The sequence below is a fragment of the Anopheles funestus genome, chromosome 3RL, assembly GCF_943734845.2.
Source record: "Anopheles funestus chromosome 3RL, idAnoFuneDA-416_04, whole genome shotgun sequence".
Lineage (NCBI taxonomy): Eukaryota > Metazoa > Arthropoda > Insecta > Diptera > Culicidae > Anopheles > Anopheles funestus.
In genome coordinates, this window is record NC_064599.1 from 76,645,948 (window position 1) to 76,672,376 (window position 26,429).

Here is a 26,429-nt window from a genome sequence, read left to right on the forward strand (position 1 = left end):
GTCCAAGAAGAAAAATGTAGCCATTGGTGCCATCTATCGACCACAGGTTAAAGATTGGCGATCCGTTGGATACCGACCGAGTTATAGGCAAAACTTGGTGCAAAAATGAGGAAAATTTTACATTTTCTCAAACAGGGTAAGGAACTTGGTTCCTCGAATAACTTCTGGCACAGACATCTGAGGGCATGGCCGTCCAAGAAGAAAATGTAGCCATTGGTGCCATCTATCGACCACAGGTTAAAGATTGGCGATCCGTTGGATACCGACCGAGTTATAGCCAAAATTTGGTGCAAAAATGAGCCTTAGTAAATTTTCATTTTTTTGATTTTTTTTTATTTTTTTTACTATTTTTCACTCTTTTTTTTATTTAAAGCATTACTTGAGTGAAAAGACACACATTGCAACCAATTGGCATTAAAATAAATCAATTTCATTTTTTTTTTGCAAAATTTCCCAAAAAAAACGTAAGGGGTAAGCCTTATGAAATTTTCGAGTGGAAAATTTTTTTGAAATTTTTTTCTGATTTTTTATTATTTTTTTTAATTTAAAGCATTATTTGAGTGAAAAGAAACTTATTGCAACAAATTCACAATAAAAATATATCACATTTAAAAATGTTGCTAAATTGCAGAAAAATGAGGAAAATTTTACATTTTTTCAAACAGGGTAAGGAACTTGCTTTCTCGAATAACTTCTGGCACAGACATCTGAGGGCATGGCCGTCCAGGAAGAAAATGTAGCCATTGGTGCCATCTATCGACCACAGGTTAAAGATTGGCGATCCGTTGGATACCGACCGAGTTATAGGCAAAACTTGGTGCAAAAATGAGGAAAATTTTACATTTTCTCAAACAGGGTAAGGAACTTGGTTCCTCGAATAACTTCTGGCACAGACATCTGAGGGCATGGCCGTCCAAGAAGAAAATGTAGCCATTGGTGCCATCTATCGACCACAGGTTAAAGATTGGCGATCCGTTGGATACCGACCGAGTTATAGCCAAAATTTGGTGCAAAAATGAGCCTTAGTAAATTTGCATTTTTTTTATTTTTTTGATTTTTTTTATTATTTTTTCACACTTTTTTTTATTTAAAGCATTACTTGAGTGAAAAGAAACACATTGCAACCAATTGGCATTAAAATAAATCAATTTCATTTTTTTTGCAAAATTTCTCAAAAAAAACGTAAGGGGTAAGCCTTATGAAATTTTGGAGTGGAAAATTTTTTTGAATTTTTTTTCTGATTTTTTATTATTTTTTTAATTTAAAGCATTATTTGAGTGAAAAGAAACTTATTGCAACAAATTCACAATAAAATATATCACATTTAAAAATGTTGCTGAATTGCAGAAAAATGAGGAAAATTTTACATTTTCTCAAACAGGGTAAGGAACTTGCTTTCTCGAATAATTTCTGGCACAGACATCTGAGGGCATGGCCGTCCAAGAAGAAAATGTAGCCATTGGTCCCATCTATCGACCACAGGTTAAAGATTGGCGATCCGTTGGATACCGACCGAGTTATAGGCAAAACTTGGTGCAAAAATGAGGAAAATTTTACATTTTCTCAAACAGGGTAAGGAACTTGGTTCCTCGAATAACTTCTGGCACAGACATCTGAGGGCATGGCCGTCCAAGAAGAAAATGTAGCCATTGGTGCCATCTATCGACCACAGGTTAAAGATTGGCGATCCGTTGGATACCGACCGAGTTATAGGCAAAACTTGGTGCAAAAATGAGGAAAATTTTACATTTTCTCAAACAGGGTAAGGAACTTGGTTCCTCGAATAACTTCTGGCACAGACATCTGAGGGCATGGCCGTCCAAGAAGAAAATGTAGCCATTGGTGCCATCTATCGACCACAGGTTAAAGATTGGCGATCCGTTGGATACCGACCGAGTTATAGCCAAAATTTGGTGCAAAAATGAGCCTTAGTAAATTTTCATTTTTTTGATTTTTTTTATTTTTTTACTATTTTTCACTCTTTTTTTTATTTAAAGCATTACTTGAGTGAAAAGACACACATTGCAACCAATTGGCATTAAAATAAATCAATTTCATTTTTTTTTGCAAAATTTCCCAAAAAAAACGTAAGGGGTAAGCCTTATGAAATTTTCGAGTGGAAATTTTTTTTGAAATTTTTTCTGATTTTTTATTATTTTTTTAATTTAAAGCATTATTTGAGTGAAAAGAAACTTATTGCATCAAATTCACAATAAAATATATCACATTTAAAAATGTTGCTGAATTGCAGAAAAATGAGGAAAATTTTACATTTTCTCAAACAGGGTAAGGAACTTGCTTTCTCGAATAACTTCTGGCACAGACATCTGAGGGCATGGCCGTTCAGGAAGAAAATGTAGCCATTGGTGCCATCTATCGACCACAGGTTAAAGATTGGCGATCCGTTGGATACCGACCGAGTTATAGGCAAAACTTGGTGCAAAAATGAGGAAAATTTTACATTTTCTCAAACAGGGTAAGGAACTTGGTTCCTCGAATAACTTCTGGCACAGACATCTGAGGGCATGGCCGTCCAAGAAGAAAATGTAGCCATTGGTGCCATCTATCGACCACAGGTTAAAGATTGGCGATCCGTTGGATACCGACCGAGTTATAGCCAAAATTTGGTGCAAAAATGAGCCTTAGTAAATTTGCATTTTTTTTATTTTTTTGATTTTTTTATTATTTTTCACACTTTTTTTTATTTAAAGCATTACTTGAGTGAAAAGAAACACATTGCAACCAATTGGCATTAAAATAAATCAATTTCATTTTTTTTGCAAAATTTCTCAAAAAAACGTAAGGGGGTAAGCCTTATGAAATTTTGGAGTGGAAAATTTTTTTGAAATTTTTTTCTGATTTTTTATTATTTTTTTTAATTTAAAGCATTATTTGAGTGAAAAGAAACTTATTGCAACAAATTCACAATAAAATATATCACATTTAAAAATGTTGCTGAATTGCAGAAAAATGAGGAAAATTTTTACATTTTCTCAAACAGGGTAAGGAACTTGCTTTCTCGAATAATTTCTGGCACAGACATCTGAGGGCATGGCCGTCCAAGAAGAAAATGTAGCCATTGGTCCCATCTATCGACCACAGGTTAAAGATTGGCGATCCGTTGGATACCGACCGAGTTATAGGCAAAACTTGGTGCAAAAATGAGGAAAATTTTACATTTTCTCAAACAGGGTAAGGAACTTGGTTCCTCGAATAACTTCTGGCACAGACATCTGAGGGCATGGCCGTCCAAGAAGAAAATGTAGCCATTGGTGCCATCTATCGACCACAGGTTAAAGATTGGCGATCCGTTGGATACCGACCGAGTTATAGGCAAAACTTGGTGCAAAAATGAGGAAAATTTTACATTTTCTCAAACAGGGTAAGGAACTTGGTTCCTCGAATAACTTCTGGCACAGACATCTGAGGGCATGGCCGTCCAAGAAGAAAATGTAGCCATTGGTGCCATCTATCGACCACAGGTTAAAGATTGGCGATCCGTTGGATACCGACCGAGTTATAGCCAAAATTTGGTGCAAAAATGAGCCTTAGTAAATTTTCATTTTTTTGATTTTTTTTTAATTTTTTTACTATTTTTCACTCTTTTTTTTATTTAAAGCATTACTTGAGTGAAAAGACACACATTGCAACCAATTGGCATTAAAATAAATCAATTTCATTTTTTTTTGCAAAATTTCCCAAAAAAAACGTAAGGGGTAAGCCTTATGAAATTTTCGAGTGGAAATTTTTTTTGAAATTTTTTTCTGATTTTTTATTATTTTTTTAATTTAAAGCATTATTTGAGTGAAAAGAAACTTATTGCATCAAATTCACAATAAAATATATCACATTTAAAAATGTTGCTGAATTGCAGAAAAATGAGGAAAATTTTACATTTTCTCAAACAGGGTAAGGAACTTGCTTTCTCGAATAACTTCTGGCACAGACATCTGAGGGCATGGCCGTTCAGGAAGAAAATGTAGCCATTGGTGCCATCTATCGACCACAGGTTAAAGATTGGCGATCCGTTGGATACCGACCGAGTTATAGGCAAAACTTGGTGCAAAAATGAGGAAAATTTTACATTTTCTCAAACAGGGTAAGGAACTTGGTTCCTCGAATAACTTCTGGCACAGACATCTGAGGGCATGGCCGTCCAAGAAGAAAATGTAGCCATTGGTGCCATCTATCGACCACAGGTTAAAGATTGGCGATCCGTTGGATACCGACCGAGTTATAGCCAAAATTTGGTGCAAAAATGAGCCTTAGTAAATTTGCATTTTTTTTATTTTTTTGATTTTTTTATTATTTTTCACACTTTTTTTTATTTAAAGCATTACTTGAGTGAAAAGAAACACATTGCAACCAATTGGCATTAAAATAAATCAATTTCATTTTTTTTGCAAAATTTCTCAAAAAAAACGTAAGGGGTAAGCCTTATGAAATTTTGGAGTGGAAAATTTTTTTGAAATTTTTTTCTGATTTTTTATTATTTTTTTAATTTAAAGCATTATTTGAGTGAAAAGAAACTTATTGCAACAAATTCACAATAAAATATATCACATTTAAAAATGTTGCTGAATTGCAGAAAAATGAGGAAAATTTTACATTTTCTCAAACAGGGTAAGGAACTTGCTTTCTCGAATAACTTCTGGCACAGACATCTGAGGGCATGGCCGTCCAGGAAGAAAATGTAGCCATTGGTGCCATCTATCGACCACAGGTTAAAGATTGGCGATCCGTTGGATACCGACCGAGTTATAGGCAAAACTTGGTGCAAAAATGAGGAAAATTTTACATTTTCTCAAACAGGGTAAGGAACTTGGTTCCTCGAATAACTTCTGGCACAGACATCTGAGGGCATGGCCGTCCAAGAAGAAAATGTAGCCATTGGTGCCATCTATCGACCACAGGTTAAAGATTGGCGATCCGTTGGATACCGACCAAGTTATAGCCAAAACTTGGTGCAAAAATGAGCCTTAGTAAATTTTCATTTTTTTGATTTTTTTTTATTTTTTTACTATTTTTCACTCTTTTTTTTATTTAAAGCATTACTTGAGTGAAAAGACACACATTGCAACCAATTGGCATTAAAATAAATCAATTTCATTTTTTTTGCAAAATTTCCCAAAAAAAACGTAAGGGGTAAGCCTTATGAAATTTTCGAGTGGAAAATTCTTTTGAATTTTTTTTCTGATTTTTTATTATTTTTTTAATTTAAAGCATTATTTGAGTGAAAAGAAACTTATTGCAACAAATTCACAATAAAATATATCACATTTAAAAATTTTGCTGAATTGCAGAAAAATGAGGAAAATTTTACATTTTCTCAAACAGGGTAAGGAACTTGCTTTCTCGAATAACTTCTGGCACAGACATCTGAGGGCATGGCCGTCCAAGAAGAAAATGTAGCCATTGGTGCCATCTATCGACCACAGGTTAAAGATTGGCGATCCGTTGGATACCGACCGAGTTATAGGCAAAACTTGGTGCAAAAATGAGGAAAAATTTTACATTTTCTCAAACAGGGTAAGGAACTTGGTTCCTCGAATAACTTCTGGCACAGACATCTGAGGGCATGGCCGTCCAAGAAGAAAATGTAGCCATTGGTGCCATCTATCGACCACAGGTTAAAGATTGGCGATCCGTTGGATACCGACCGAGTTATAGGCAAAACTTGGTGCAAAAATGAGGAAAATTTTACATTTTCTCAAACAGGGTAAGGAACTTGGTTCCTCGAATAACTTCTGGCACAGACATCTGAGGACATGGCCGTCCAAGAAGAAAATGTAGCCATTGGTGCCATCTATCGACCACAGGTTAAAGATTGGCGATCCGTTGGATACCGACCGAGTTATAGGCAAAACTTGGTGCAAAAATGAGGAAAAATTTACATTTTCTCAAACAGGGTAAGGAACTTGCTTTCTCGAATAACTTCTGGCACAGACATCTGAGGGCATGGCCGTCCAAGAAGAAAATGTAGCCATTGGTGCCATCTATCGACCACAGGTTAAAGATTGGCGATCCGTTGGATACCGACCGAGTTATAGGCAAAACTTGGTGCAAAAATGAGGAAAATTTTACATTTTCTCAAACAGGGTAAGGAACTTGGTTCCTCGAATAACTTCTGGCACAGACATCTGAGGGCATGGCCGTCCAAGAAGAAAATGTAGCCATTGGTGCCATCTATCGACCACAGGTTAAAGATTGGCGATCCGTTGGATACCGACCGAGTTATAGGCAAAACTTGGTGCAAAAATGAGGAAAATTTTACATTTTCTCAAACAGGGTAAGGAACTTGGTTCCTCGAATAACTTCTGGCACAGACATCTGAGGGCATGGCCGTCCAAGAAGAAAATGTAGCCATTGGTGCCATCTATCGACCACAGGTTAAAGATTGGCGATCCGTTGGATACCGACCGAGTTATAGGCAAAACTTGGTGCAAAAATGAGCCTTAGTAAATTTTCATTTTTTTGATTTTTTTTATTTTTTTACTATTTTTCACTCTTTTTTTTATTTAAAGCATTACTTGAGTGAAAAGACACACATTGCAACCAATTGGCATTAAAATAAATCAATTTCATTTTTTTTGCAAAATTTCCCAAAAAAAACGTAAAGAGTAAGCCTTATGAAATTTTCGAGTGGAAAATTTTTTTGAAATTTTTTTCTGATTTTTTATTATTTTTTTAATTTAAAGCATTATTTGAGTGAAAAGAAACTTATTGCAACAAATTCACAATAAAATATATCACATTTAAAAATGTTGCTGAATTGCAGAAAAATGAGGAAAATTTTACATTTTCTCAAACAGGGTAAGGAACTTGCTTTCTCGAATAACTTCTGGCACAGACATCTGAGGGCATGGCCGTCCAAGAAGAAAATGTAGCCATTCATGCCATCTATCGACCACAGGTTAAAGATTGGCGATCCGTTGGATACCGACCGAGTTATAGCCAAAATTTGGTGCAAAAATGAGCCTTTGTAAATTTGCATTTTTTTTATTTTTTTGATTTTTTTATTATTTCTCACACTTTTTTTTATTTAAAGCATTACTTGAGTGAAAAGAAACACATTGCAACCAATTGGCATTAAAATAAATCAATTTCATTTTTTTTGCAAAATTTCTCAAAAAAAACGTAAGGGGTAAGCCTTATGAAATTTTCGAGTGGAAAATTTTTTTGAATTTTTTTTCTGATTTTCTATTATTTTTTTAATTTAAAGCATTATTTGAGTGAAAAGAAACTTATTGCAACAAATTCACAATAAAATTTATCACATTTAAAAATTTTGCTGAATTGCAGAAAAATGAGGAAAATTTTACATTTTCTCAAACAGGGTAAGGAACTTGCTTTCTCGAATAACTTCTGGCACAGACATCTGAGGGCATGGCCGTCCAAGAAGAAAATGTAGCCATTGGTGCCATCTATCGACCACAGGTTAAAGATTGGCGATCCGTTGGATACCGACCGAGTTATAGGCAAAACTTGGTGCAAAAATGAGGAAAATTTTACATTTTCTCAAACAGGGTAAGGAACTTGGTTCCTCGAATAACTTCTGGCACAGACATCTGAGGGCATGGCCGTCCAAGAAGAAAATGTAGCCATTGGTGCCATCTATCGACCACAGGTTAAAGATTGGCGATCCGTTGGATACCGACCAAGTTATAGCCAAAATTTGGTGCAAAAATGAGCCTTAGTAAATTTTCATTTTTTTGATTTTTTTTTATTTTTTTACTATTTTTCACTCTTTTTTTTATTTAAAGCATTACTTGAGTGAAAAGACACACATTGCAACCAATTGGCATTAAAATAAATCAATTTCATTTTTTTTGCAAAATTTCCCAAAAAAAACGTAAGGGGTAAGCCTTATGAAATTTTGGAGTGGAAAATTTTTTTGAAATTTTTTTCTGATTTTTTATTATTTTTTTAATTTAAAGCATTATTTGAGTGAAAAGAAACTTATTGCAACAAATTCACAATAAAATATATCACATTTAAAAATTTTGCTGAATTGCAGAAAAATGAGGAAAATTTTACATTTTCTCAAACAGGGTAAGGAACTTGCTTTCTCGAATAACTTCTGGCACAGACATCTGAGGGCATGGCCGTCCAAGAAGAAAATGTAGCCATTTGTGCCATCTATCGACCACAGGTTAAAGATTGGCGATCCGTTGGATACCGACCGAGTTATAGGCAAAACTTGGTGCAAAAATGAGGAAAATTTTACATTTTCTCAAACAGGGTAAGGAACTTGATTCCTCGAATAACTTCTGGCACAGACATCTGAGGGCATGGCCGTCCAGGAAGAAAATGTAGCCATTGCTGCCATCTATCGACCACAGGTTAAAGATTGGCAATCCGTTGGATACCGACCGAGTTATAGGCAAAACTTGGTGCAAAAATGAGGAAAATTTTACATTTTCTCAAACAGGGTAAGGAACTTAGTTCCTCGAATAACTTCTGGCACAGACATCTGAGGGCATGGCCGTCCAAGAAGAAAATGTAGCCATTGGTGCCATCTATCGACCACAGGTTAAAAATTGGCGATCCGTTGGATACCGACCAAGTTATAGCCAAAATTTGGTGCAAAAATGAGCCTTAGTAAATTTTCATTTTTTTGATTTTTTTTTATTTTTTTACTATTTTTCACTCTTTTTTTTATTTAAAGCATTACTTGAGTGAAAAGACACACATTGCAACCAATTGGCATTAAAATAAATCAATTTCATTTTTTTTGAAAAATTTCCCAAAAAAAACGTAAGGGGTAAGCCTTATGAAATTTTCGAGTGGAAAATTTTTTTGAAATTTTTTTCTGATTTTTTATTATTTTTTTAATTTAAAGCATTATTTGAGTGAAAAGAAACTTATTGCATCAAATTCACAATAAAATATATCACATTTAAAAATGTTGCTGAATTGCAGAAAAATGAGGAAAATTTTACATTTTCTCAAACAGGGTAAGGAACTTGCTTTCTCGAATAACTTCTGGCACAGACATCTGAGGGCATGGCCGTCCAAGAAGAAAATGTAGCCATTGGTGCCATCTATCGACCACAGGTTAAAGATTGGCGATCCGTTGGATACCGACCGAGTTATAGCCAAAATTTGGTGCAAAAATGAGCCTTAGTAAATTTGAATTTTTTTTATTTTTTTGATTTTTTTATTATTTTTCACACTTTTTTTTATTTAAAGCATTACTTGAGTGAAAAGAAACACATTGCAACCAATTGGCATTAAAATAAATCAATTTCATTTTTTTTGCAAAATTTCTCAAAAAAAACGTAAGGGGTAAGCCTTATGAAATTTTGGAGTGGAAAATTTTTTTGAAATTTTTTTCTGATTTTTTATTATTTTTTTAATTTAAAGCATTATTTGAGTGAAAAGAAACTTATTGCAACAAATTCACAATAAAATATATCACATTTAAAAATGTTGCTGAATTGCAGAAAAATGAGGAAAATTTTACATTTTCTCAAACAGGGTAAGGAACTTGCTTTCTCGAATAACTTCTGGCACAGACATCTGAGGGCATGGCCGTCCAGGAAGAAAATGTAGCCATTGGTGCCATCTATCGACCACAGGTTAAAGATTGGCGATCCGTTGGATACCGACCGAGTTATAGGCAAAACTTGGTGCAAAAATGAGGAAAATTTTACATTTTCTCAAACAGGGTAAGGAACTTGGTTCCTCGAATAACTTCTGGCACTGACATCTGAGGGCATGGCCGTCCAAGAAGAAAATGTAGCCATTGGTGCCATCTATCGACCACAGGTTAAAGATTGGCGATCCGTTGGATACCGACCAAGTTATAGCCAAAACTTGGTGCAAAAATGAGCCTTAGTAAATTTTCATTTTTTTTATTTTTTTTTATTTTTTTACTATTTTTCACTCTTTTTTTTATTTAAAGCATTACTTGAGTGAAAAGACACACATTGCAACCAATTGGCATTAAAATAAATCAATTTCATTTTTTTTGCAAAATTTCCCAAAAAAAACGTAAGGGGTAAGCCTTATGAAATTTTCGAGTGGAAAATTTTTTTGAATTTTTTTTCTGATTTTTTATTATTTTTTTAATTTAAAGCATTATTTGAGTGAAAAGAAACTTATTGCAACAAATTCACAATAAAATATATCACATTTAAAAATGTTGCTGAATTGCAGAAAAATGAGGAAAATTTTACATTTTCTCAAACAGGGTAAGGAACTTGCTTTCTCGAATAACTTCTGGCACAGACATCTGAGGGCAAGGCCGTCCAAGAAGAAAATGTAGCCATTGGTGCCATCTATCGACCACAGGTTAAAGATTGGCGATCCGTTGGATACCGACCGAGTTATAGGCAAAACTTGGTGCAAAAATGAGGAAAATTTTACATTTTCTCAAACAGGGTAAGGAACTTGGTTCCTCGAATAACTTCTGGCACAGACATCTGAGGGCATGGCCGTCCAAGAAGAAAATGTAGCCATTGGTGCCATCTATCGACCACAGGTTAAAGATTGGCGATCCGTTGGATACCGACCGAGTTATAGGCAAAACTTGGTGCAAAAATGAGGAAAATTTTACATTTTCTCAAACAGGGTAAGGAACTTGGTTCCTCGAATAACTTCTGGCACAGACATCTGAGGACATGGCCGTCCAAGAAGAAAATGTAGCCATTGGTGCCATCTATCGACCACAGGTTAAAGATTGGCGATCCGTTGGATACCGACCGAGTTATAGGCAAAACTTGGTGCAAAAATGAGGAAAATTTTACATTTTCTCAAACAGGGTAAGGAACTTGCTTTCTCGAATAACTTCTGGCACAGACATCTGAGGGCATGGCCGTCCAAGAAGAAAATGTAGCCATTGGTGCCATCTATCGACCACAGGTTAAAGATTGGCGATCCGTTGGATACCGACCGAGTTATAGGCAAAACTTGGTGCAAAAATGAGGAAAATTTTACATTTTCTCAAACAGGGTAAGGAACTTGGTTCCTCGAATAACTTCTGGCACAGACATCTGAGGGCATGGCCGTCCAAGAAGAAAATGTAGCCATTGGTGCCATCTATCGACCACAGGTTAAAGATTGGCGATCCGTTGGATACCGACCGAGTTATAGGCAAAACTTGGTGCAAAAATGAGGAAAATTTTACATTTTCTCAAACAGGGTAAGGAACTTGGTTCCTCGAATAACTTCTGGCACAGACATCTGAGGGCATGGCCGTCCAAGAAGAAAATGTAGCCATTGGTGCCATCTATCGACCACAGGTTAAAGATTGGCGATCCGTTGGATACCGACCGAGTTATAGGCAAAACTTGGTGCAAAAATGAGCCTTAGTAAATTTTCATTTTTTTGATTTTTTTTATTTTTACTATTTTTCACTCTTTTTTTTATTTAAAGCATTACTTGAGTGAAAAGACACACATTGCAACCAATTGGCATTAAAATAAATCAATTTCATTTTTTTTGCAAAATTTCCCAAAAAAAACGTAAAGGGTAAGCCTTATGAAATTTTCGAGTGGAAAATTTTTTTGAAATTTTTTTCTGATTTTTTATTATTTTTTTAATTTAAAGCATTATTTGAGTGAAAAGAAACTTATTGCAACAAATTCACAATAAAATATATCACATTTAAAAATGTTGCTGAATTGCAGAAAAATGAGGAAAATTTTACATTTTCTCAAACAGGGTAAGGAACTTGCTTTCTCGAATAACTTCTGGCACAGACATCTGAGGGCATGGCCGTCCAAGAAGAAAATGTAGCCATTCATGCCATCTATCGACCACAGGTTAAAGATTGGCGATCCGTTGGATACCGACCGAGTTATAGCCAAAATTTGGTGCAAAAATGAGCCTTTGTAAATTTGCATTTTTTTTATTTTTTTGATTTTTTTATTATTTCTCACACTTTTTTTTATTTAAAGCATTACTTGAGTGAAAAGAAACACATTGCAACCAATTGGCATTAAAATAAATCAATTTCATTTTTTTTGCAAAATTTCTCAAAAAAAACGTAAGGGGTAAGCCTTATGAAATTTTCGAGTGGAAAATTTTTTTGAAATTTTTTTCTGATTTTTTATTATTTTTTTAATTTAAAGCATTATTTGAGTGAAAAGAAACTTATTGCAACAAATTCACAATAAAATATATCACATTTAAAAATTTTGCTGAATTGCAGAAAAATGAGGAAAATTTTACATTTTCTCAAACAGGGTAAGGAACTTGCTTTCTCGAATAACTTCTGGCACAGACATCTGAGGGCATGGCCGTCCAAGAAGAAAATGTAGCCATTGGTGCCATCTATCGACCACAGGTTAAAGATTGGCGATCCGTTGGATACCGACCGAGTTATAGGCAAAACTTGGTGCAAAAATGAGGAAAATTTTACATTTTCTCAAACAGGGTAAGGAACTTGGTTCCTCGAATAACTTCTGGCACAGACATCTGAGGGCATGGCCGTCCAAGAAGAAAATGTAGCCATTGGTGCCATCTATCGACCACAGGTTAAAGATTGGCGATCCGTTGGATACCGACCGAGTTATAGGCAAAATTTGGTGCAAAAATGAGCCTTAGTAAATTTGCATTTTTTTTATTTTTTTTTAATTTTTTACTATTTTTCACTCTTTTTTTTATTTAAAGCATTACTTGAGTGAAAAGACACACATTGCAACCAATTGGCATTAAAATAAATCAATTTCATTTTTTTTTGCAAAATTTCCCAAAAAAAACGTAAGGGGTAAGCCTTATGAAATTTTCGAGTGGAAAATTTTTTTGAAATTTTTTTCTGATTTTTTATTATTTTTTTTAATTTAAAGCATTATTTGAGTGAAAAGAAACTTATTGCAACAAATTCACAATAAAATATATCACATTTAAAAATGTTGCTGAATTGCAGAAAAATGAGGAAAATTTTACATTTTCTCAAACAGGGTAAGGAACTTGCTTTCTCGAATAACTTCTGGCACAGACATCTGAGGGCATGGCCGTCCAAGAAGAAAATGTAGCCATTCATGCCATCTATCGACCACAGGTTAAAGATTGGCGATCCGTTGGATACCGACCGAGTTATAGCCAAAATTTGGTGCAAAAATGAGCCTTTGTAAATTTGCATTTTTTTTATTTTTTTGATTTTTTTATTATTTCTCACACTTTTTTTTATTTAAAGCATTACTTGAGTGAAAAGAAACACATTGCAACCAATTGGCATTAAAATAAATCAATTTCATTTTTTTTGCAAAATTTCTCAAAAAAAACGTAAGGGGTAAGCCTTATGAAATTTTCGAGTGGAAAATTTTTTTGAAATTTTTTTCTGATTTTTTATTATTTTTTTAATTTAAAGCATTATTTGAGTGAAAAGAAACTTATTGCAACAAATTCACAATAAAATATATCACATTTAAAAATTTTGCTGAATTGCAGAAAAATGAGGAAAATTTTACATTTTCTCAAACAGGGTAAGGAACTTGCTTTCTCGAATAACTTCTGGCACAGACATCTGAGGGCATGGCCGTCCAAGAAGAAAATGTAGCCACTGGTGCCATCTATCGACCACAGGTTAAAGATTGGCGATCCGTTGGATACCGACCGAGTTATAGGCAAAACTTGGTGCAAAAATGAGGAAAATTTTACATTTTCTCAAACAGGGTAAGGAACTTGGTTCCTCGAATAACTTCTGGCACAGACATCTGAGGGCATGGCCGTCCAAGAAGAAAATGTAGCCATTGGTGCCATCTATCGACCACAGGTTAAAGATTGGCGATCCGTTGGATACCGACCGAGTTATAGCCAAAATTTGGTGCAAAAATGAGCCTTAGTAAATTTTCATTTTTTTGATTTTTTTTTAATTTTTTACTATTTTTCACTCTTTTTTTTATTTAAAGCATTACTTGAGTGAAAAGAAACACATTGCAACCAATTGGCATTAAAATAAATCAATTTCATTTTTTTTGCAAAATTTCTCAAAAAAAACGTAAGGGGTAAGCTTTATGAAATTTTCGAGTGGAAAATTTTTTTGAAATTTTTTTCTGATTTTTTATTCTTTTTTTAATTTAAAGCATTATTTGAGTGAAAAGAAACTTATTGCAACAAATTCACAATAAAATATATCACATTTAAAAATTTTGCTGAATTGCAGAAAAATGAGGAAAATTTTACATTTTCTCAAACAGGGTAAGGAACTTGCTTTCTCGAATAACTTCTGGCACAAACATCTGAGGGCATGGCCGTCCAAGAAGAAAATGTAGCCATTGGTGCCATCTATCGACCACAGGTTAAAGATTGGCGATCCGTTGGATACCGACCGAGTTATAGGCAAAACTTGGTGCAAAAATGAGGAAAATTTTACATTTTCTCAAACAGGGTAAGGAACTTGGTTCCTCGAATAACTTCTGGCACAGACATCTGAGGGCATGGCCGTCCAAGAAGAAAATGTAGCCATTGGTGCCATCTATCGACCACAGGTTAAAGATTGGCGATCCGTTGGATACCGACCGAGTTATAGCCAAAACTTGGTGCAAAAATGAGGAAAATTTTACATTTTCTCAAACAGGGTAAGGAACTTGGTTCCTCGAATAACTTCTGGCACAGACATCTGAGGGCATGGCCGTCCAGGAAGAAAATGTAGGCATTGCTGCCATCTATCGACCACAGGTTAAAATTTGGCGATCCGTTGGATACCGACCGAGTTATAGCCAAAACTTGATGCAAAAATGAGGAAAATTTCACATTTTCTCAAACAGGGTAAGGAACTTGGTTCCTCGAATAACTTCTGGCACAGACATCTGAGGGCATGGCCGTCAAGGAAGAAAATGTAGCCATTGCTGCCATCTATCGATCACAGGTTAAAGATTGGCGATCCGTTGGATACCGACCGAGTTATAGCCAAAACTTGGTGCAAAAATGAGGAAAATTTTACATTTTCTCAAACAGGGTAAGGAAGTTGCTTTCTCGAATAACTTCTGGCACAGACATCTGAGGGCATGGCCGTCCAGGAAGAAAATGTAGCCATTGCTGCCATCTATCGACCACAGGTTAAAGTTTGGCGATCTGTTGGATACCGACCGAATTATAGCCAAAACTTGGCGCAAAAACGAGCCTTATAAAATTTTCAAATTTTTAGAATTTTTTTAATTTTCTTAAATTTTTTAATTCTTTTTTTATTTAAAACAATATTTTAGTCAAAAGAAACTTATTTCATTCGATTGGCATTAAAATAAATCAATTTAATTTTTTTTGCAAAGTTTCTCAAAAAAATGGCAAGGGGTAAGCCTTATGAAATTTTCGAGTAGAAAATTTTTTTGAAATTTTTTTCTGATTTTTTAATATTTTTCTAATTTAAAGCATTATTTGAGTGAAAAGAAACTTTTTGCAACAAATTCGCAATAAAATATATCACATTTAAAAATTTTGCTGAATTGCTCAAAAATGAGGAAAATTTCACATTTTCTCAAACAGGGTATGGAACTTGATTCCTCGAATAACTTCTGGCACAGACATCTGAGGTCATGGCCGTCCAGGAAGAAAATGTAGCCATTGCTGCCATCTATCGACCACAGGTTAAAGATTGGCGATCCGTTGGATACCGACCGAGTTATAGCCAAAACTTGGTGCAAAAATGAGGAAAATTTTACATTTTCTCAAACAGGGTAAGGAACTTGGTTCCTCGAATAACTTCTGGCACAGACATCTGAGGGCATGGCCGTCCAGGAAGAAAATGTAGCCATTGCTGCCATCTATCGACCACAGGTTAAAGTTTGGCGATCTGTTGGATACCGACCGAGTTATAGCCAAAACTTGGTGCAAAAACAAGCCTTATAAAATTTTCAAATTTTTAGAATTTTTTTAATTTTCTTAAATTTTTTATTCTTTTTGTATTTAAAACATTATTTGAGTGAAAAGAAACTTATTTCATTCGATTGGCATTAAAATAAATCAATTTCATTTTTTTTGCAAAATTTCTCAAAAAAATGGCAAGGGGTAAGCCTTATGAAATTTTCGAGTAGAAATTTTTTTTGAAATTTTTTTCTGATTTTAAATTCGTTTTTCTAATTTAAAGCATTATTTGAGTGAAAAGAAACTAACTGCAACAAATTCGCAATAAAATATATCACATTTAAAAATTTTGCTGAATTGCTCAAAAATGAGGAAAATTTCACATTTTCTCAAACAGGGTATGGAACTTGATTCCTCGAATAACTTCTGGCACAGACATCTGAGGGCATGGCCGTCCAGGAAGAAAATGTAGCCATTGCTGCCATCTATCGACCACAGGTTAAAGATTGGCGATCCGTTGGATACCGACCGAGTTATAGCCAAAACTTGGTGCAAAAATGAGGAAAATTTTATATTTTCTCAAACAGGGTATGGAACTTGATTCCTCGAATAACTTCTGGCACAGACATCTGAGGGCATGGCCGTCCAGGAAGAAAATGTAGCCATTGCTGCCATCTATCGACCACAGGTTAAAGTTTGGCGATCCTTTGGATACCGACCGAGATATAGAAAAAACTTGGCGCAAAAACGAGTCTTATAAAATTTTCAAATTTTTAGAATTTTTTTAATTTTCTTAAATTTTTGACTCTTTTTTTATTTAAAACATTATTTGAGTGAAAAGAAACTTATTTCATTCAATTGGCATTAAAATAAATCAATTTCATTTTTTTTGCAAAATTTCTCAAAAAAATGGCAAGGGGAAAGCCTTATGAAATTTTCGAGTAGAAAATTGTTTTGAAATTTTTTTCTGATTTTTTATTATTTTTCTAATTTAAAGCATTATTTGAGTGAAAAGAAACTAATTGCAACAAATTCGCAATAAAATATATCACATTTAAAAATTTTGCTTAATTGCAGAAAAATGAGGAAAATTTCACATTTTCTCAAACAGGGTATGGAACTTGATTCCTCGAATAACTTCTGGCACAGACATCTGAGGGCATGGCCGTCTAGGAAGAAAATGTAGCCATTGCTGCCATCTATCGACCACAGGTTAAAGATTGGCGATCCGTTGGATACCGACCGAGTTATAGGCAAAACTTGGTACAAAAATGAGGAAAATTTTACATTTTCTCAAACAGGGTAAGGAACTTGGTTCCTCGAATAACTTCTGGCACAGACATCTGAGAGCATGGCCGTCCAGGAAGAAAATGTAGCCATTGCTGCCATCTATCGACCACAGGTTAAAGTTTGGCGATCCGTTGGATACCGACCGAGTTATAGCCAAAACTTGGCGCAAAAACGAGCCTTATAAAATTTTCAAATTTTTAGAATTTTTTTAATTTTTTTAAATTTTTTATTTAAAACATTATTTGAGTGAAAAGAAACTTATTTCATTCGATTGGCATTAAAATAAAACAATTTAATTTTTTTTGAAAAATTTCTCAAAAAAATGGCAAGGGGTAAGCCTTATGAAATTTTCGAGTAGAAATTTTTTTTGAAATTTTTTTCTGATTTTTTATTATTTTTTTAATTTAAAGCATTATTTGAGTGAAAAGAAACTTATTGCAACAAATTCGCAATAAAATATATCACATTTAAAAATTTTGCTGAATTGCTCAAAAATGAGAAAAATTTCACATTTTCTCAAACAGGGTATGGAACTTGATTCCTCGAATAACTTCTGGCACAGACATCTGAGGGCATGGCCGTCCAGGAAGAAAATGTAGCCATTGATGCCATCTATCGACCACAGGTTAAAGATTGGCGATCCGTTGGATACCGACCGAGTTATAGCCAAAACTTGGTGCAAAAATGAGGAAAATTTTACATTTTCTCAAACAGGGTATGGAACTTGATTCCTCGAATAACTTCTGGCACAGACATCTGAGGGCATGGCCATCCAGGAAGAAAATGTAGCCATTGCTACCATCTATCGACCACAGGTTAAAGTTTGGCGATCCTTTGGATACCGACCGAGATATAGCCAAAACTTGGCGCAAAAACGAGCCTTATAAAATTTTCAAATTTTTAGAATTTTTTTAATTTTCTTAATTTTTTTATTTAAAACATTATTTGAGTGAAAAGAAACTTATTTCATTCGATTGGCATTAAAATAAAACAATTTAATTTTTTTTGAAAAATTTCTCAAAAAAATGGCAAGGGGTAAGCCTTATGAAATTTTCGAGTAGAAATTTTTTTTGAAATTCTTTTCTGATTTTTTATTATTTTTTTAATTTAAAGCATTATTTGAGTGAAAAGAAACTTATTGCAACAAATTCGCAATAAAATATATCACATTTAAAAATTTTGCTGAATTGCTCAAAAATGAGAAAAATTTCACATTTTCTCAAACAGGGTATGGAACTTGATTCCTCGAATAACTTCTGGCACAGACATCTGAGGGCATGGCCGTCCAGGAAGAAAAAGTAGCCATTGCTGCCATCTATCGACCACAGGTTAAAGATTGGCGATCCGTTGGATACCGACCGAGATATAGCCAAAACTTGGCGCAAAAACGAGCCTTATAAAATTTTCAAATTTTTAGAATTTTTTTAATTTTCTTAAATTTTTATTCTTTTTTTATTTAAAACATTATTTGAGTGAAAAGAAACTTATTTCATTCAATTGGCATTAAAATAAATCAATTTAATTTTCTTTGAAAAATTTCTCAAAAAAATGGCAAGGGGTAAGCCTTATGAAATTTTCGAGTGGAAAATTTTTTTGAAATTTTTTTCTGATTTTTTATTATTTTTCTAATTTAAAGCATTATTTGAGTGAAAAGAAACTTATTGCAACAAATTCGCAATAAAATATATCACATTTAAAAATTTTGCTGAATTGCTCAAAAATGAGGAAAATTTTACATTTTCACAAACAGGTTATGGAACTTGGTTCCTCGAATAACTTCTGGCACAGACATATGAGGGCATGGCCGTCAAGGAAGAAAATGTAGCCATTGGTGCCATCTATCGACCACAGGTTAAAGATTGGTGATCCGTTGGATACCGACCGAGTTATAGCCAAAACTTGGCGTAAAATGAGCCTTATGAAATTTTCAAGTTTTTGGATTTTTTTTTAATTTTCTTAAATTTTTATTCTTTTTTTATTTAAAACATTATTTGAGTGAAAAGAAACTTATTTCATTCGATTGGCATTAAAATAAATCAATTTTATTTTTTTTTGCAAAATTTCTCAAAAAATGGCAAGGGGTAAGCCTTATGAAATTTTCGAGTGGAAAATTTTTCTGAAATTTTTTTCTGATTTTTTATTCTTTTTTTAATTTAAAGCATTATTTGAGTGAAAAGAAACTTATTGCAACAAATTCGCAATAAAATATATCACATTTAAAAATTTTGCTGAATTGCTCAAAAATGACGAAAATTTTACATTTTCTCAAACAGGGTAAGGAACTTGGTTCCTCGCATAACTTCCGGCACATACATCTGAGGGCATGGCCGTCAAGGAAGAAAATGTAGCCATTGGTGCCATCTATCGACCACATGTTAAAGATTGGCGATCCGTTGGATACCGACCGAGTTATAGCCAAAACTTGGTGCAAAAATGAGGAAAATTTTACATTTTCTCAAACAGGGTAAGGAACTGTTTTTAATTTTTTTATAATTTTGTAGTCTGTTTTTAATTTAAAGCAATATTTGTTTGAAAACAAACTTTTTAGAACCAATTTTTCATTAAAATAATTCAATATAATTTTTTTTGCAAAATTTCTCAAAAAAACGTAAGAGTTAACGTATTGGGTTGCTAAACTCTTTTATTTTATTAGTAATGTACTCTTACATTCGATTACCGGTGGTCTCTTGTCTTTAATAAATGTATTTAAAAGGTCTTTGGTAAATAAAATGTGTCTAATAAGAGATCAAGATTAATTCCTGAACACTGAACTGAACTTTGAGGACAACACCATGCTGATGAACAAATATATACTTCTTGGATCATCTTCCAAAACGGATCATTTCTAAACCCCATAGCAGCCGCAAAAAAGATGTTATTCTTAGATAATAATTGAATACGCTATGAGAGAAGAAAGAAGAAACCCAGAGAGAAGTTTGAAGTACAGCTACGCTTTGTTATTTTGATGAGCCAGGATAAGGATATATTATTGATTAAAGGGCATAAACTTAATCAAACTTTGAAAAGTTTTTGTGGTTGTTTACAACTACTAACAACATAAAAGTTATACATTCTAATAACTCATTGTTTAGCCATTCATTGAAACTGCTTTGTAATCTTGCCGGATCTATGTTGTACGGTTATCGGCTATGGTGTTAACCCTACCTCCTTAACTAAACAAAACCACACTAACCAGATTGATGTCATAAAGAAAGAAAAGAGTAAGTGCGCAATTTGTTCCCCTTCAAAATAAATTTAACTTAACACCGCAAGTTTCAAGTTTACACAGCACAAATGAAAACGGGAAATAAAACATATCAACTGCCTGATGCACTTATCTGTCCTGTTGGCAACAGTTTCTTAGATTTGGACTATAACCTGAACAGATTATCGCTTACCGTGGGATGACAGCAGCTTGTATAGGGAGATAAAAACAGGTTTAGGGCTTTTTTTTGTTTTAAGTAAACGCCCCAAAAACAAAACCACAACTTCATCGCGTGAATTTTAATCCTTAAAAGAAGAGAGTAAACAAATCCGGAACATGGCTTCCATATAATGACGTCAAATACTCAAAAATAATAACATCTGTGGAGTGATAGGTCGCCTTAAAATTGTCCCAAAAAAACTCAACAAGTTTGCGAAAACCGTAACGATAAGATTTGACGACCTTACGATCTGCTAACGATAAAAGATAAACCGACCAAATTGGCAGATTAGTACACGTTGGTTAGTATTGACAGATAGAAGTCATAAACGAAACCTGTATAAACGAGCTCATACGTTATTAATTGACACTTCGTTTAGTACCGGCAACAGTACCTTTATCGTATGGCTCGGTCTGGGTTATAAACGTGCATAGCTGTATAAGTAAAAGCATCAAGATATTAAATTTACAACGATTGTAAAGTGTCTACACGTCACTCGTATTGGGAAATTATGTCAATGACACCTGGGAGAGGAAGTGCGCCATTGTCAGCCATTTATATCTGTGCTGAATTCTTGTATTGTTGCAATTGTTCAATGTTCCAGAAACGATATGCTTACAAGTTGTGGAATATCTTTTGTTTGTAGTATTTTAGGAAGAAATCATGGTAATTATGTTAACTGCCTTCTAAGCTATAAATTTCTGTTGGTGTAGTACACAAACATACACCTTTCTCATGATTACTATCAAAATACGTTACATAAATACTAGTAACATATTTAACAATGATTTTCCAATTCTATATAGATCGAAAAGATAAATTAATCGAGATAACACAATTCGACTCTTCTATGACAGTTAATTGATTTATAATAAATATAATAGTTTTAAACGATGCTATGTTTAACTACTTCTGAATATACAGAAAAAGCGTACAAATTATAAATAATTCTGAGAAATCGTAATGCTGTTCAACGGTTTCCAGCTAAAACCAGCTCACCCGGGAAGGTATTCACCGTGACAGTGATAACGTCATTTGGAAATGCTTCACCGAGCAGATAATTTCCGTTGAAATTATAAACAGCTTGCCAGGTGACACAGAGAGTCCATCATCATAATCATCATTTCTAGACACAGTTAAACTCGATACGATCTAATTACCTGAACAAATGTGAATAATCGCGATCTTGCTTTTTGGCATGCAGAAAGCGCACTTGCAACATGCTGTCCATTATCTCCTTGTCGCTTGGTACGGAGTTGCCATTCGCGTACACCGCGACTTCCGTTTTGGGCTGCTCCATCGTGTCCGCCATTGCGTAAGTAGCACAATCACGGTGCACAATTGTGGAAATGGGCAAATCAGCTGGATTACTATCACTAATAAAGCTTGTCCAAGCTTGTTCAAAAGATGCGCTGATGATAGTATAATTCCAACAGATTTTTTCTTTTTTTTATCACTCTATTATTACACTTTTGGAGCACTATTTGGGGTATTTACTTCAGAGCTGTACAGATGGCAAACCGTCACCCATTACCGGAGAATACCGACACGGTGGAATACATCTTGCACTTTGGCTTTGAATTGAACTCTTGCAACGATCGCGATATAGCTAACGGCACACTCACAACCTTTTCGTGTTGAAAACGCGTCGATCCTGAAGAAAAGGTATTCCTCCACACATTCCACACGACAGCTTCACAAGCAAAACATTCACAAACGGCTCTATGACGTTAGAGCCCGATTCTGAACGGACGAATGGGCGTTCTTTTCGTCACACGAATGCAGCGAATTAAAACTTTGCCTAAAAACTGCTTCAGTGAGACACGACAACGTGAACGCAACTAAACCGTGTCGCCGGTCGCGATCGTGTTTTTATACCGGCGTTGCTAGTACCTGTACAAACCGGCTGTTAACCACCACCACCATCACGATAGAAGATTACCGGGGCGGGGGAATTTCAACCAATCTCCCGCCGCCCTGAACGTCCTTGAGTGGGTAGGTGATCACAATTGGAAGAAAGTATCGTACCGAATAACGACTGATAAGGCGGAATTTTACGGTCTCACTTTATTATCCTAAATAGGGCTGCATTGTATTTGCAGGCTCTCTAATCGTGGTCCATCGGTACGATATTCCTGTACCATTAAAGGTCAGTTCACATCGAAGTTACGCAGCAGTATCAGCCGTTTATGGTGCCGGTTTTGTTTTTGTGTGTGTGTATCGCACGAGTGACTACATCGCTTCGTACAGGACACTCGATTACAGGATCTATTTCGATTGATGTTTGATGATAGATGAGAATACATCAGCCCTTTTCTTTCGGGTTCAATGTGAAAATAGGCAATACCTGATCCAGCTGATTACGTGATTGATGGAAAGTGCTCGAAGGGATGTACAACTTAACCATGCGTAATGTTAATTTGAATCGGCAATAGATTACTGGTCGGTAATATGCAATTATGACGCATAGATAAACTCAGGAATAGACAACCAGGTGATTCTATTCTAGAATCATTTAAATAACACGATCGTTCTAATGAATAGAATTGAGAAATTAATATGAAATACGATCGTTCAATAACATGAGCTGAAGCGTATTTGAAAACCATAAAGTTCCAAGTGTTTTGAACGATCTCGCATAGAAACGATCATTTCAATTCACTTAGAAACAAGCAAAGTTTTTCAATATTCAGTTTATAGCTCAAAATTGCTGATTAAAAAAAATGTTTACAGTTCTTTAAAGCTTAATTTAATGTTTACTGCTATAATTCCTTCAATATATCTTTATCATACAATCTGCTCAGCAAAAGCAGCAACTCGAAAAAAAAAACGATCCAGAGGATAAAATTCAAGTGCTTTTGTTTCCAGAGGGAGATATCTATGCAATGGTAAAGAGCTTGTTCGGTCATCATAGTAACAGTGTCTGGGATTATATTATATATTATATCATATATTATATTATATTATATTAAATTTAAGGAATTGTAAAATGTTATGTAACGATTTTTAATGTATTAAAAATATTCAAATGATAAGCCTATTAACTGTTAAAAATGTGTTAAAGGCTTACCACTGTCATTCAAGTTACCAACATGCTTAGTATATGTATACTTTTGACCCGATACTGTTATGTGGAAGACTTTAAAAAGTCCATTTTTTCTAGCTTACACTGCACAGCTTCTTTAATGTGTCTTTTTCTTTATTAAAACCGTTTTTTTACCTGAGCTTGTTATATTTTCTTAAGCTAGATATATTATCTTATTTCCGACAGTTACTTGTACTCCTTTAATTTTCATCATAAAATTTATTGTACATACTTTGATTTATGTGAACATATTAAATACTACTGGTAAGTTGAGGATGGTTTCTTTCGAAAACAACGGCCCTTCAATATGTCTGATTTGATGATCTGTTGATCTGATGTTGAATATCGTATTATACATGAATGAAGGCCATGCAAAATCATAGTCGGGCTAACTGTAAAACCCCGTAAAGGTCACATTAAATTTTCATAGTCATCGACAGTGTTTGTCTATTTGAAGATTAGTTGCTGCGCCCTCCCAGATACAGCTGTTTATGTTTTATTTTTTTGACTCCACTGCCACTCTGCACACTCACAGTCAGATATATGTTGATGCGAATGTGTACGTTCACCAAACGGTGAGTAACCTGTTGTTACTTCTGGCATAAACGGAAGGTCACTATGTGGTACGATCGTTTCGATTAATCGGTGTGATCAGAATCAATTCGTCAACACGCACCACGCGCAGAGCGAGGGCAGAAAAAACTAATTGACATGAATGAACGGTAATTTTCAAACACGTTTTAGAGCGGCTTTTCTGGCTAGTTACTAACATGCGCAGCAGTACTTTGGATAAACTAACTATAACCCGATCTTTCAAATCTGGTTTTACGAGTAAGTGATAAGGAATAAATGTTTAGCAAGGTTTTTTCCCTGATTTTCTCAGCCAGCATACAATAGGAACAAACATCGATTGATAATCATCCTTAATCCATACCAAAGTGCAGAAAAATATCATTCTTTACAATAAAACAGCAAGTTATAAATTATCGCATCGAGCGCAAAACATCAAATGCAAGCGGCCAGACCATTTCTCGACCGAGGGGCGTGCTGAAGGATACACACATTAATCGCTTCGCATTGCCATTATCGCCAAAAATTCAGCACTTTTACGTCAATAAAATCAACGTTTGCACACGCAGTTCTCCGATGGAACGCATTTAGTGCAATATCTCACCGATTGCGAACGCTCCCCGTAGCCTAAGATGCCGTACCATTTATATGACTGTTTAATCAATCCCACGATAATGTATCCCACAGTGTGTTCCGAAATGTTTTCGTCGTTTCACGCCATGCCCACCATGGCATTATGAGAACCAATGTGAGATAGTTATCTGTTGCCGAAATTGCTTCACAATCACTACAAAGCGTACCAATAAAATGGATTGTTTTACAATGGTAAAAGCATTTTGTATCCGTATTGAAGGGAAATTGGTTAAGTTATCGCGGTTGATTGGTCAGAAAAATTATATCCACTGAATGAATGAATGAGATAATAATACCGTTTGTGGGAGTGTATTATAGGATCTTTTAAAACCTCAAAAAATAAATTTTAAAAGGAACGTTTTCTACAATCTTGCTTTTTGCGAAACAAAAATATATTCGGTTGCAAAGGAATCTATAAAGTGCGCTTTGATTTCATACCACGCTTCGCACGGGAATGTATTGCGCTTTGCATACTCGTTAGGCGTTGAAAATAAAATATGTAATTTCTATTGATTATTATAAAATTAAAGGATATTTTTTATCAAAACGTTACAATCATTGCAATCATTCCGAAACACGAATGCAAACTGTGAGGCATAAACCTTTGAAAAAGAGATAAATCCAATCTTGATCTGAACATGATAAGGATGGAAACATGATTAATCATGCAAAAGGTTTATCAATAATCAAAATTGTAACAAGATAAATAGGTGAACGAAGATGTTCTTGCCCATCGCGTCATACACGGGGCAAAATACAATCGTGATTGAATATTAGAAGTCGGATAGCACCAATTAGAAACAGCTTCGAGTAGCATAAAGATAAAAACCTTTGTATCGAACTTGTCCGGCTTTTTTTCTCATTTCATGACCGTCACCGTGCCATCAATACTCAGGTAATCATGACTACGATTTCGACATAGCTTCCGAAACAGATTGAACACCTGTATGTAGTGGGCTATATTTATCTAGCAAGATGGCCAAACGTGTTGTTCATACCGAAATTGTTGAAGCAAGTTCACCATACCAGTAATAATTTCATTAACAATGCAGCAACTATTTGAGTGAAAAGAAACTTATTTCAACCAATTCGCAATAAAATACATCAATTTATAAATTTTGCTAAATTATTAAAGAAAAAAGCTAAGGCTATAGCCTTTGGAGATTGGCAAATTTATAGAATTTTAATTTTGAAAAATGTCCTCGAGCTAAATTTTTATTATTTCGAAGTAACAGCTATTCTTCTGTTTTAAAAATAGTATTTACATTCACAACAATTATTTACAACAAGTACGTACTTTAAAAAATTAAATGCCACTTGATTTTTTTAAACTTTACAATATTTAATGACACTGAAGCGATCTGATTTTTCGAATATGTATTTATTTACCTTGTTATTGCCAGCAAAATCGAGCTATTCTCGTCTTAAAATACACGTATAGCGGCTTATAGCAATTTTTTTATATGGAGTTTTGCAAAAAAATTTGAATTACGTTTGCAAACGCGACAATTGCTAAACGTTTAGGGACGGGATAAGTGGTGAGAATTGTTAGTGTATTTCTATTGCATACATTTAGGCGCATTATTTTCACTTCTCAACAATATTTCTCCTAGAGTAACAAAACACGATTTAATCCATTCGTAGTTTCATGCGCTTTAAAAGCACGTTTTGATTAA

General features: G+C 34.5%; 1 protein-coding gene and 1 long non-coding RNA gene across 2 annotated transcripts in view; one reads left to right on the forward strand and one right to left on the reverse strand.

The window, feature by feature from the left end:
- Positions 1–21,551, forward strand: part of LOC125767120 (uncharacterized) — a 33,196-nt gene extending 11,645 nt beyond the window's left edge. Inside the window, exons 3-4 of the long non-coding RNA XR_007418738.1 lie at positions 8,343–13,009; positions 18,892–21,551. This is a non-coding gene — a long non-coding RNA (uncharacterized LOC125767120). The remainder of the gene's footprint in view (positions 1–8,342; positions 13,010–18,891) is intronic.
- The window catches only part of LOC125767023 (proton-associated sugar transporter A-like), a 36,830-nt gene extending 14,489 nt beyond the window's left edge, over positions 1–22,341 (reverse strand). Inside the window, exon 1 of the mRNA XM_049433245.1 lies at positions 21,626–22,341. Within this exon, the coding sequence (XP_049289202.1) occupies positions 21,626–21,777 (152 nt within the window). The 5' untranslated portion in view covers positions 21,778–22,341. The remainder of the gene's footprint in view (positions 1–21,625) is intronic.
- Between the last annotated feature and the right edge of the window lie 4,088 nt (positions 22,342–26,429).